We start from the raw sequence: 14,323 nt of genomic DNA on the forward strand, positions 1-14,323 counted from the left end.
AGGCCTGCTGAATTGGAGACCAGTACGAGGCAGTCTTTAACCGCGTGCCTTCAGCTGGGTGGTCTGTCCAGGCTGCATTGCTCATGTTGCTCGTGCAATGTGCTCCCTGCTTTCAGTCTTACACCATGCTCTGCTTACAGTCCCAGCCCTCTTACTCCATTTTTAATACAGTACCCTCACAGAATATAAGGTTGTGGAAAAGGCTGTAGACATTTCTGTATTGTTCCACAATATAAAGACTATTCAGTGCAACTCATCCTTTTACGGTAGGAGGGGGATCATGGCAGGCAATCCTGCCATTGTTCTGAGGGCCACGAACCTTCCCGATGCCACGGGCCCCTATTCTGTCTGCAGCTTAGCTGCAAAGAGCTGCAACCAGCAGGAACAGCCTTCCGATACCTAGAACTACTTTTTATAATTCAATACAAGGAAAATGATAGGATTTCTTTGGGGACTAGAAACAGCAACGTGGATACTTTCTCAAAAATAAAACACTTTTTTCTACTACACTGTATTCTGAGCAGATGCATGAATGTAAATAAAGTTCAAATGCAAATCATGACAGATGAAAGTTATCCTCGTGGCAAAAGTCATGCCTTGTATAGCCCAGCAACGTTTATGAAGTGGTAGCAAGAATATATTTAAATCAATGAGCTGCATATTTATAGCACCAATATGATAGCGCCATATACTGCCAAGTATTTCTAACATTTTAATTCTAACAGCTGAATTGTGCTTTTGGTTCCAGCAGACTAAACCCAGAATAACTGAACGAAAGCCAGTGGAGATACTTCAGATGTCACTGATTGGAACAAAGAATGGGAATTTGCACTTAGCATTTATACAGTCCTTTTCATCTTCAAAGAGCATCACAAACATTAGTGATTTCTAATTCTCTCACAACGACCTTCATGCTAACCCTTTGGGATAAAAGTAGTCAGTTCTTTTTTCCTTACAGTATACAAGAAGTGTAATCAAGCATATACCAAACCCCAGACGTGTAAACTCTCTCTCCCTTGACCTCTCTCTCTGCCTCATGGTAGATTATATCTCATCAAGAACGTAAGGCCTTTGACCATGGTGCAGATATTAATTCACCATAAAGTGCATTTTACTAACATTAGACAATGGCAATAATCCTTGAATAATAGATTTACTACCATAGCTATAAAGCTACTCCTTTTCTTATAGATAAGGAACTCAAAATAATAGTGTATATCAAAGAAATTTGCTGAAAGCTATCACAGGGCAAGCCAAGGGCTGATCTAGGGGTGTGAATTACTGCTCTTCGGTCATTACATTTGATTTTTTTACTCCTCTCAATTCAAATTATGAATTTTGTAAGACTCTTTCAGAAAACTTTCAGAAGCAGCAGAAGTTTCCCCTACGTATCAGCTCTCTCTCCACCAACCCAGACTTACAATTCTGATTACAAATTTTTGGTGTCCCTAAGCTCAGGATCTTGACCAAGTTCCTTATGTTCCCGTTGCTTGCATGCTTTGTACAGAGGAATAGATTGAAGCAGACAGCACTGATTCTCATGGTGACCCAGAACAGCTATTGTTGTAAGAACACCTTTAATCTCCTGATTCTGTTTCCGAATTGAATTCAAATGGGGAGAGATGAAAGAAAACATCTCACAAGTCTGTTACTACAGCTGGTACTTCTTAATTTATCATATGCTAGCTTTAATTCTCCTTGATTCTTCTTAAAATTATTACTTCTATTTGCAATCACCTCTTAATTTGACAACCAGGCATTTGTTGCTATTTTTTTGACTATAAAGAAAAAAAAAATCCTCCCTTCCCTCTTTCATGCAGCTACCTCCTCAGAATTTAACTTCTCCTTAGGTAGGTTTCCTTATGAAGTAAACAAATAAGCTGCTAAATAATACTTCATTACTTACAGTTCCAGAAAAGACTTACAAAATAAACTGAAGAGTGAAAGAAGGATAAGGGTCATGCTGATGTGAAGGGCATCAGTTGCACTGCAGTCCATTTTGGATTTCTTGCAGGAGCACACTTGCAATTTCAGTTCTGTATTGTTAGTCAAAGGTGGTTTCCCAGAATCTGTCACTGAGATGGGGATGTTGTAGTTGGCCTTTTTCAGGTTTTGCAGCAGGATGACCTGCGCGTGAGTATCTGCAAGGATAAGGAGGTGGGAATTAGGCAGCCAAATAATGGTCACTTGGGAGGGGAGAAGAACCTGTAAGCAATCCCAGGTGCGCCATGATTACCCATGGAAATTAAGAGGAAAATGAGAGCACTCAAAGTAAAGGATTAGAGAATAGAATTGGAGGTAAGAAGAGGCAGGTATAAAAATTCTTTTCAGGGACTTAAGAGATAATTTCAAACATACTCCAAACCTCATCAAAAGAAAGACTTTCAAGAGTCCCTTTTGTTTAAATATATTATTTGGTCCTTACATTATTAGAATTTGCCTGTGGAAACTAATATACTAATGAAACGCTAAGGTATGTTATCCCCAAAGCAATACTAGAGGAAAGAATAAACTTAACCCCTTGCCCCAAAACCACCCTTCCTGCAGGGCAGCACAGGTGAACGTGCTCCCCAGTTGACTGAGAAGGCAGTGAAGGGCAGCAATGCTCCTTCAGCTCCCTACATCTGTTCCACCTGAGCAACAGTGAGGAGTAACAGCTGTAGGCATCCAGGAGAGTGTGCTAACTCTTTTAGGATTAAACAGAGCAGCGGTTTAGAGACTGGAGAACAGCAGAGTGCTAGAGAAAACGATTCTTCCCCACTGTCCGTGACAGTGGTTTCTGCAAGCAGACACAGACATCACTTCCATCTTTAGTTCTTTCTCTAGCAGAATGTGAAGGGAGCTGCTAAGAGATTCCATAGTGCCAGAGATAAATAGTACATATTGGACAACAAATAGACATAATCTATGTTACAAGGAAACATACTTCTTTATGCCCACAATTTGCTTTACAAATATTCTGCAATTGTATAGCATGTTCTGTGACCTTTTTAATTGATAGTCTATAGTCCCAGTTCATCTGAGTGAATAGTCCAAGTATATGAAATCAGGAAGTTTTTCAAGTGCATTGCTAAAGCCCATGCAAAAGTCTTGTGCTGTCCTACGGCAAAGCCGCATGGGTCTCACACATAAAAGTTCCGTACAATGAAATATGTTAATCTTTACAAAAGTCTACAGCATCATTAGCCCTTGCTTAAGGCAAAGCTAAAAGAGAAAAGTGCCAGTAATGTATTAAGGGGGAAAAGTTCTGATTTCAGCAAAGATGCAGACGGACTGCTAGCATGTTCCTAGAATGAACAGCACAGGGCAGCATAAAAGCAGCAACAAAGGGTCCGTCCTGCAAGACCTCCACGCACAGACCTGCTCTTGAGTGTAGGTAATGCCCAGCCCTCAGCAGGCGTATGCTGGGATACAGAGGAGGGAGGGCTGAATGCATAAGGAAAAAAAAATGAAAAAGACTTACTGTTAAGCTTGGTGATTCTCCACAATTTATCTGGGCCAGATTGCTTACTCAGTTCAAACTTGAATGGATCTGTATTGGGATGAAGATCCTTATCTGATGCGCCTAATACCACTACCCTGAGATCTTTCGCATCATCACAGACTTTCGCCAGTGTTGGATAAAGGGACGGGATATTGTCATTGACATCCTCCAAGGTGATGTGTAAAGTTCCTGTACCTGTCGCAGGAGGGTTACCTATAGGAAAAAAACAACAGATACTGATTAAATCATGTTTTCATAAACATTTAGCTGCTCTTATTTGTACCTGCATACTCACAAATGAAGATCATTTATATAGTTCTTACCTCTGTCACACAAAAACTATGCCTTAAAAAAGCTGAAGAGTCACTACTGTAAATCATTGCTATATTTTCAAAATCCAGCCTGTTTGATTCTTTACAGTATGGACAATTATGCAAAGGAAACCTCTGGGAGAGGAGTATTTTGAAGTCAACACGAGATAAGGACATGAATAGATACCTGGAAAATAGCCCAATCATGAACACCTACCGAGAGAATCGTAACGGGAAATGGTCCCTAGGTAGACAGGCTGGTATTAAAAGAACCAAGAAGAAGACAAATAGCAGAAAAATGATAGCAGAGGGGAAGCAATTTGTACAGCAGGGGCCCAAAAACAGAACAAGACCCAGACAGTCCTCAGCAACTCTTAGGACCACATTTAGTTATGTTGGCATGAAGGGGAACCTGTGAACATACAGCTCCTGAAAATGAGATCTTTTATTTATCCAGAGCCACCCGCAGTCAGTGGTGGCGTTTCAAGCTTGCTCAAATTATTTGCCAGCCTGCCTCAAGCCCTGACCCGAATGAGCCAGCCTCACAGGTGGGGATGTTGTCTATGCCGCGGGCCACCAACACGAGCCTTCGCTGTGAGGCTGGGAACGACAAACGGGCCGTGGCGCTGGCTGTGTTTTAACGTAGCCCGTGAACGGGGCTGAGACCAGCACCTCATTTCGCAGAGGTCAGCGAGGGGCTGACAAGTGGTAATAACTTTCAGTCGCTCCCGACGTGTGCCGTGGTGGAGCCCGTAACCTACTGCTTTCAGTTGAAAGTTCAATATCTTATTACTGATCCCTCTGCCAGCCTGTTTTCACTGGCCTCAGAAATGTGCGTTTTTCTAAACACACATTTCTTCCTTCATTGTATGCCATCCTTAAAGATTTCCCACTTGCAACGCCGCACTTCTTGAGGGGTGGTTTGTCTTGCTCATTCTTCTGTTTTTAGTACACAAAATACACTCTCTGCACTTCCGTTAGCTATAAACCCCTTAGCAGGTAGAAAGGATTCAAGAGGTCGTACTTAACCTGCAAACCACTACTGCGATGTGTCATGACGCTTTAGCATAATCACCCTGCATACAGCAACCCCATAAAATAGGGAATTACTGCTGCACTGTGCATGCAGCCAAAGAGAGAAGTAAATACGCTGTGGTCTGGATCTGATAAACTACTAACTGTAGCAGCATGCAATTAGTCCTCTTAATGACAAATGTTACTAATGGTGACACTTCATCTATTTCGTGCACACATAAACGCGTAACAAAGGCAGAATTTCCATAGTTCTTTAGCCTTTTTTCTCCCCCTCCTCTCTCACTTTGTCATCACAAGGGTTAGGGTTGAGTTATTTTTAATAAAAAAGAAATTATTTTTCACTTTTTATTGCACTAATTGAATTTGCAGAAAGACCCCAATACATTTTTTGTTCTTGATATATTATTAAGTAAAGTCATACGGCAGAATGGATGAAAAGACATTTGAGTATTTGAAATATGATCATAAAAGCTAGCCTTTCATGCACTTAATTAAACTGCTGTCTTTAATTTTGAATGCATTATTTCCACACTGGACTGATAATGTCTCATGCACTGCCCTTCTTATCTTTCTCTGAAGTCAGTAATATTAAAATCTGCCTTTTGAAATTAAGAAGCCAACAGCATCATGAATACACTGTTATTTTGTCAAATGCAGATATGGCTGCATTTTCTCTACCATGCTAATGTTTCCCTATCGTTATATGGCTTATATGGCGTAGTCAACTATTATGCACAAACAGGGAGAAAGGAAATTGCTTCTGTCCATTTCAATGACTTATTCTTTGGTTGTTTTATTCATAAAGATTAAAAAAAAATCGGTGATTTATGAAGACTTCCAAAAGAAAAATAAGCAAATGTCAAGGTCATAAACCGGAGCTTGTTAACACGCACGTCATAAAAAAAGGGAACAAAAATGAATCAAGGAAAAATGGTCACAACAAATCCATTGGGAATATATGACTTTTATAAATTTGACACTATTATGCCTTTGAAATAAGAACCATTCAAAAATCCCATGATCTCTAGTCAGCTCTGGTTTTGAAATGAAAGTCTTCCCCTAGCGTATTTTAATTCTGAAATAAAACTTCTCTCAATTTGTCTTGTAAAACTTTGCAGCTGAAAGTAGGATTAATGTATAAACCAAGACATAAAGGGCTTGGTCCAACAACCCTTGGGAGTGGATTTTCAAAAGAGCTGAAATGAACTGGCCATTCCTACTGAGGCTGAACACTTTGAACCTTTAGGTGCCTGAATAAGACCCATTTGGTGGAGATAATTTCCAGTTCCTGCTAAGACTCCCACAAGTTGCATAGCTGTGAATGTGACACAACAGGCATATGAATGAAATGGCATTATGCACACGTGTAAAAGCTAAAATAGGGACTGGAAGGCCTGGGCTGCTAGTTTTATACTTAATAAAAATGAGAGCTTGATATGAAATCCTGATTTTAGTAATCTAGGACAAGACTCCGGACCTTCATGAGCAGTTTTCAATGAGACCTCGAAGCAAGTAAGATCATCCCAGTCAGGTAAGGTTTCTGGGACTGGAACTTTGATCAGCAACACTAAAAAAGTATAGATGCATCGAGATCATGCTGCAGTAGGAAATGTACGGTACACTTATTTGAATTGCATCAGAACTGGAAATGTCATATCCTAGCATTAGATTGCATACAACGCTTCTGATAGCAGTCTTCAGTTAGGCAATAGCTACTGCTTTTGTAAGATGCGACAGTCAAAAAATAGCAAAAGTAGTTTTCTTTCATGAGTTAGACTATCATAGAATATGATGGCATCTATTGTCTGGGAACTAGAAGCTTTAATGCAAGGAACTGTTACCAGAAGATGCAGATGTTAAATTGGATTCTGGTGCTATCACTATAAATAACCATTTTGCTACCTTTTATTTGCTACCTTTAGTTTTATTTGAAAAAGAATAATTTTAAAAGAAATATTCTAGAAATAGGCATTTTAGATGCCTCTCTATACTTGTATTTTAATGAAATATCATACAAGTTCATATTGGAATTATTGTTATAAAATCTTAAATTATAAGCCCTCTGTAGAAACACCCGGCCAAGAAATTTGAAGACTGGCATTCATTTTTGGTATAAGTTCCTGTAAGAACACTGACGGCATTTAGACACCTAACTATTCAAATGGGACTGCCAATCACATAGTTAGATTCTTAAAAGATACCAGTTACACACAATGACGGCCATGGACTAAGGAGACATTTTTGTTAAGTATCAGGACTTACATAAAATGGCATACTTAACTAGCAATCATATGGTTGAATGGCTGGTGATGTGTTTAATCTGAGTAGAATACTTTTCTATGGACATGAAGAGGCATTTCATGTTCCATTTTCTAGTTTTCCTACAGAAATGTGATACTGTTGTGTACCGATTTCCAGTATGGATGAGTTGTGCTCCATGAAATTAAAGACAGTATTTGGACTGCTTTGAAATGGAATTAAGATGTTTCTATTCAGTGTAAATTCTAGTATCTACAGCTTTCATTTATTTGAAATGACAGCAAAAACAAAGTTGGGAATCACCACAAAGCAAGTGAGATTTTCAAATATGTCTAGCACAATTAGAAGCCAAATAACTCTAAAATCAATGAAAGTCTAGCACCACGTGAGCAAGTCCATACTCACATCTAAACATCTGACTGCACCTTGGGCAAACCCATCTATGGAAGCTTTAAAATGGCCAACGTAGATGGCAATAACTGTGTAGCATCCAATTATTGATATGAAAAATGGTTTCATATCATGTTAACTCAAAATGTGAGTTTCACTGAGCATTTTGAGTTCAGACATTGGTTTCACTTGATGCTAAAGGAGCCTCAGGGAACATAACACTGGCTTCCCCAGTATCCGAGTCCTGCCCACCTGCTATTTCCATGTCCAGTGGTGTTTTCCTGCATTAATGGAGCTCTATCAAGAACGGTAACACAGAAAGAAACAATGTCGGCACTTCACTGTTGGCACCTCAATAGTTCTCATGTTCAGACACTGTACTCCCTTCTAGGACTACAGCTGGACCCAGGGGTGGTGAAAAGCTCATAGCCACCCATCTAAAAAAGAGTTGCCAGCACTTAGGTTGAGAAGCTGGTCAGAAACATTATTTTAAACTGGTAGAACATTTTCCAGGTGGAAGAATTGTCTAAATGCATCTCACAGAGAAAACAAGTTATAAAAATGAAATCCTTTTCTTCCAGCTATCTCTTTCCTATTCTGCGGCAAATCCTCAAATTAGCTTAAAAGATCCCCAGAGCTACTGAAATCCCCTGATGGGTTAATGACCCTGATTACATTTTCCAAGCTTTCAAAAATATATTCAGAATGTTGGAACAGTCTTGGACATTTCGGACTACGGTAAGTTTTAATTTTCCTTGAAAATGGAGATACATATTCCTTAAAGTTGTAGAAACATTCTTAAGAACATATCCAAGTGAGACAATTAATTGAACATGCTACTTAAACCTTAAAAATATACTCTTTGGTCAACAGTCCTCAAAATCAAAGAATGAAATTGATACTGCCCACCCTACCTGAAATTTTTAAAACCCTCTTTGGAATAACTTAAATTTTTTTTTCCTTTGGAATTAGGCATTTAAAATATTTTCCTTAGAAATTTAAAAGGTGTTATAAACTAAACAAATTGGATATAATGAGGACATTTGTTCAGCTCACTCAGATTTCATTTAATTTCTGAAAACCAACAGAGAAACTCTCAAGAAATATTTTCCCTTCTAATTTGACCATGCTTTTGCTTTTCCAATTTTTGGCCAAGAAAAGATATGGGAATAAACATAATAATGAGAAGAGCTAATTTTGTAGTGATTCAGGATCCAATGAACCCAGAAAAGAAACTTTATATACGTGATTGCCAGCCAAGGTGATTTGCATAATCTTCAAGTTAAAATCGCTTATCCAGGATGTCTCTCCAAATTGCTTGGCTTCTAACTTCTGTTCATTCCTATTAGCACGGAAAGGGCATATTACTGGAAGACACGTTGCAAGAACAGGGCAGTGGTAGTGGACAAGACAACAGTTTCTATTCCCATTCTGCTAACACTTGTCTATTTTACCCTTTGTCAACTGATCTTTTAAAACTAGCAAAAGCAAAACGCATAGTAATGATGTCAGTCATTACTCTTTTCTTATGCTGTTGCATATTAGAGACAGCAAGGCAAATACTTAGCTGGCCTAACCTCTGGCAACGTGGTATCAGTTAACAGGATGCGAGTCAGAATGCAGTACCTCAGAGTCATTTCTCTTATTCTTAATTCATGGTAGTGCTGTGTAACTATACTTAGTCTAAAATGAAACCTGTTGCACAAAGGAGAAATGTGGATTATCAAATGCAAAAAATAGATATTTGAACATGCTTTGTGAAAAAGGGCTTTGAGTAAATTAGATGAAAGTCAGTTAACTTGTAAATAATGTAATTTGTTTAGTGGCACAGCTAAGGAACAAAGCATTGATAATCCAAACATTACCAACTAACAAGAAAAATGCAACGCACAAATCAGAAAGTGTTAAGACTAGAAGGCAATTAATGAGAGCACATGTTTTCACTTAGGTTTGGGAAGTTGTTCGCCTAATGGCATCAAAACCTAAACATATGAAATCACCTGTATTTAGAACTGTGATGATTTGTATCTTGGTCATTACAGCAAAGGAATATTTACGTAGATGCCTTTACACAAAAACATCAGGGACAATTAAGAAAAAATAAATGTAATATGAATTATTACACTTTTTTTTCAATAACATTGCAGACCTGGAATTCTAGCAAAATTTGTCACATTTCCAAAGAAGTAAAACCAGCCATGTTAGAGAATCCAGCTGCTACACTGATCTGAGCTACAATATTGCTTGATGCCAGAACAGTTTCTAGGAAGAATGGAGCATGAACCGTCCCTATTCACACGCTCATTATGAATGGTAAGAAGACTTCTGCACTCATTTTTTCTTATCAAATTATGCTTCCAGGGCCATCAAATTCAAATATATTATCTATATCCTTCTATGTGCACCTTCTATGGAGCAGAAATTACAAGGCCATTTAATTCCTAGAGCAAGCAGCTTGCCCTCTGCCAGATGTGTGGGGTACCAATTGCCATATACATTTCCTCGCAGGTTGATAGTGTGAAAATTCATCTATTTTAAATTTTCCTAGAATATTTATGATGTACCATTTAGCAGCAATTTTTAATGCATTTGCATTTATGTAACCCACAAAATTTGATTCTAACTTTGGTTTGCGGCTTCTACTCTTTTGCTGGTAACAAAGTTACACCGATATAAAATGGGAAGGTAGAATAAACTATTTGAGTTATTCTAGTAAGAACAATTTTTCTTCATATATGAGCAGCAGAAAACCTTTGAGAATGTGAATTTGCTAATTTCTGGCATGATTACCTCTCCACTGACCCATCATGAATAAAGCTGTATTTCTTAAAACTTCTATAAACCACATTTGAATCACAGTCATATTAAGGTCAGTTTGGAACAACTCTAATGATATCTGGAGAATTTCTTTCGTTTTACTCCTATGGAACTGACTATAACATGTGGGACTGCCAAGGCTCCCTCCTTGGATATGGATTTCTCCCAATTCCTCTATTTTCAGCTTCAGCTTTGCCTGAAGGAGAAGCTGGAGCCTACTAGCTGTAAAATGTGTTCTCTGGTCTGCTTTTATTTTGTTACATTTAATACAGCAAGAAAAGAGGAGAACGAACAATGAAAAGTGAGGGTTCTCAAACTGTTTGGAAGAAGCTGGGCAGCCAGGCTGGGCAACATGAGGTTGGACAAAGTAGCGCATTCTCTCTTTACATGGTTATACTTCAAATAGGGACTCTGAGAAACAACGTTTTGTGCTTTGTAATGATACCGTTACGAAAATCAAACCTGAAATGTAGTGTCTCCCCCCTCATGGCTCTTTCCATGCTCTCCATATGCTGTTTTTCTAATTAGAAAATGTAGACATAGCTGGTAATGCAGCAACAGGTACTTGCATTGCAGCATAAATGCAATCCAGATAGGCATATTGCCATTACATTTTGCGTTCAAGTCGAAGTCTATTAACAGTTCCATTAAAGTAAATGGAACGAGTAGAGTGGGAAGGCACCAAAACCCAGGTGGGCTGTTCAGCATCTGACATATTTGAAAATCAGTCTCATATATGCAATATGCTGAGATTTTTGTATAAAAGAGGTCCCAAATTTCCCATGACTAGAAATTTCCTATCTTAAAAATATTTATTGCCATCTAGATATCTTTTTTCCATAATTTATAAAATAAATAGTCCTGCAAAGTTGCAATCCTTCAATCATTTGCTCAAATAATATATGCAGATCTTATTTTTGAGTAATTACATTTCAAAGGAGCACAGCTCTTTCGGCATATCAAATTGCTACTGACATATGCCATCCGTCTTAAATACTGTTTTCAGCATTCTAATTTCTTTTTCTAATCACTAGTCCATGATGACAAATTAAAACAATATTTTGTGTGCAATTCATATTTTACTGAAATTTAAAATGGCAAGAAAAGGATGAGTATTCAATTTATTTTCTCTTCTCAATTAATACAGCAATTAAGATATGGGATATAAAACTGGCTTAATTGGGTTGCCATGGCAACTAATTGCCTGATTTCTTCAAAAATAGCATGTTTTAGGTGGAATCAGTCTGTGGTAATTTAATTATGTACATCATGAAGCAAGAAGACAGGTTAAATACATGTAAGGAGAAATTCTAATTGCAAATTGTTACACATCTCTTTGTTACTCCATTTCTTCTAGCTGTTGTCTGTTTCTGTTCATTACACATCGTACGGAATGATAATTCTGCTCTTTAATGATGAGGTGTATCAAGACTTGCACAACGAATGAGATTTTGAATTGCTTGGGTTTAGTTCAACTGGCCCCTGGAAACGAGGAAGAAAGTTCAAATTCGAAGCTGCCTCGCTCCTTCCTCGTTTTCCTTTGAGCGTGCACCAGGGAAACGGAGCCGGTGCCGTCCAGCTAGCTAATTTACACACAGGCGACTCGCGGTGGAAAAGCAAGATCCAGCTTTTTGAAAACCGGCCAGCGCAAGGGGAAACAAGCCCTGAAATCTCACCCTCCTGCCCGGCGCTTACCCTTTACCTTGCTCAACCACGCTGCATTACAGAGAGGCGCTCTGAAAGCGGTGCCCGCCCTGGAGCTCGCGTCCTGCCACTCTGGCCTCCTCCTGGTCCTGCCCGAGCCTGGCCGCACGGCCCTGGAAACGCGTATGACGTCAGACCCTGGGGACAGTGACGTCACAGGGGAGCCAGCCCAGGAAAGGGAAGGGGCGCTTGCATTCCCACGGTCTTGCAGAAAGAAACTGGGAATACTGGGGACAGTGACTGAAGTGTTTTTTAAGCTGAAGCAGTTCAAACTGTGAACACTTAACTCTGCCTCTGAGCATCTCTAACATATGGGATGGATGCCACGTTTTTAATGATTTTTATCCCCCTCTGAATATAGGTTTAATGTAGAAGAGGTGTTTGTATTTGCCGTCTTCGCCCTGTAGTGTCCTGGTGATGGGACCAGCAGGGGCAGAGGCTGGCACCCTCTGTCTCAGAGGGAGAGCTCTGCTGCCTACCTTTGGGGCTGATTCCCCCCCAAAATGAAGTGAAAAAAATGTAGCTGGTAACTGCATCTAACCAAATCTGCAAGCCTGGCCATTGGGTGTTTCATCCCTGTCATCAACAGTAGATGTATCTGAATAGCACGGATGGATTTCCCTGTATCAGGCAAATGAAGGTGAGCAAAGTTAGTTTTCTAAAGAGATGGGGGGAAAAAAAAAATCACACAGTGGGGACATTAAATAGGGTACGGTGCCATCACGTCCATGATTATTGCATACCTTAAGGTAAACCTGCTTGGATATGTTTTATTATTCCTTCCTCCATCTTGAAGGAAAGGGAGAAATCAGTTCAAGCATTTTTAGATTTTCGAAGGGGAGTTTTTAGCTTCTCTAATTTCGATATTTCTGTCCTCCCTTGCTTTTTCTAGATTGCGACTCAAACTCTCAGAGTACGTAGAGAAAAGATGATTCCTACACAGTTTTTAGCATGACTGACCTTACAAGAAAAGCTTACAGGTATGCTGTTTTATAGTAGTAATCCCAAATCCTCCAGCTGATGACAGGACTGCAGGATGGCTACTGAGGAACATTGCACCACAGTAATGCAGCAGATCTCCTGGAAAGACTGTTCTAAGCAAATTTCTCAAACACAAATAATTTCTTGCCTGTATTTAATATGTCTGTGTTTTACAGGTATACTCCCAATAACTGCATTTTATGCTTGTGGTATTGCATTGTTTTTAATGATTAGAATGCTAAATTCAAGAAATAAGATGATCACCATTATCAGCACTGTCCTTAATTGAAGGAAGCCTCTGATGTTTTCCCAGTTTGCATAAACCTGACTTTGGCCCATTATGAGCTCATTCTCAGATTAAACACAGTTCATGACACTTTAATATGTTAACTCTACTTCACGATATTTCCTGCCAATATTTAATTTCTTCTTTAATAGACCAGAGACTCTATGTCCACACAAGTCTTTAATAAAAAGAGTTTTCAACTTCTAAAGACACTACCTTGACCTTTACTGAAATCAAAAGTGCAAAGCAAATTAGAATATTCATTCCAAAAAGTCCTTTTAAAACTGAAATTTCCGCCAATAAAAGGTCAGACTTTATTATCTATAAAATTAATGCTGTGTCCATCAAATTTGCTCTTACACATTGTTTCAATTATGTTTGGAAGGTACGGGAACTGTTTAGAACAGAAATAACATAATTCACACTTAACTACATTTTTCCGCAGTTAATTTGACAATGCTGAAAAAGGATACCATAAAGTTCAAAAAGAATATCATAAACAACTAAATTATTCCCTGCAGTGGAATGACTCCATTTTCTATGGTCCATTCACAATTACTATCCTACTAGTAAGAATATTTTTGTGATTTATTGAAAAAAGATAAAGATGATGTGGCCCATGGATTTATATAAACAGCTACCAACAACCATGAAGCTCCTGGTTTTACTTCTGACTGAAACCTTCAACATTTTACAAATAAGGAAGATGCCCTGGCAGGGTGCCCAGCCCTGATGGGTACCAAGTGGAAGCCAGCGCCCCCTGACACCCGTGAAAGACCATGAAGAAAGCATCACTACGAATAATGCTTTCGGCTCTCTCTACTCTTTAACCAACATAGGAGAACTATAGTACGGCCATTTTAAAGAGAGGTGATATTGGAATATGATGGGACAAAGGTATCTATTCTGTAATTATATTACCTCTATATGCTATGACTATTTATAGAAATTCATAGTTAGTGTAGGACTAACTTTGGGCTGGGGTCAGATTTTGAGCCCCTAACATGCAAGAGCTAAAGCATGGCAACAGTTTCCTGACTTGGTTTTCTTTTTTCC

General features: G+C 38.9%; 1 protein-coding gene across 2 annotated transcripts in view; it reads right to left on the bottom strand.

Annotated features, from left to right (window-relative positions):
• CDH13 (cadherin 13) overlaps positions 1–14,323 on the bottom strand; it is a 505,047-nt gene that overhangs the window by 19,775 nt on the left and 470,949 nt on the right. The window contains exons 12-13 of one of the 2 annotated variants that reach the window (XM_009682913.2): positions 3,464–3,697; positions 1,926–2,141 (exon numbers count right to left, since the gene is read on the bottom strand). In XM_009682913.2, the coding sequence (XP_009681208.1) occupies positions 1,926–2,141; positions 3,464–3,697 (450 nt within the window). Of the gene's footprint in view, positions 1–1,902; positions 2,142–3,463; positions 3,698–14,323 lie in introns of those variants that run through there. The other variant, XM_068956075.1, reaches the window with a different exon arrangement.

The sequence above is a fragment of the Struthio camelus genome, chromosome 10 (assembly GCF_040807025.1).
Source record: "Struthio camelus isolate bStrCam1 chromosome 10, bStrCam1.hap1, whole genome shotgun sequence".
Classification (NCBI taxonomy): Eukaryota; Metazoa; Chordata; class Aves; order Struthioniformes; family Struthionidae; genus Struthio; species Struthio camelus.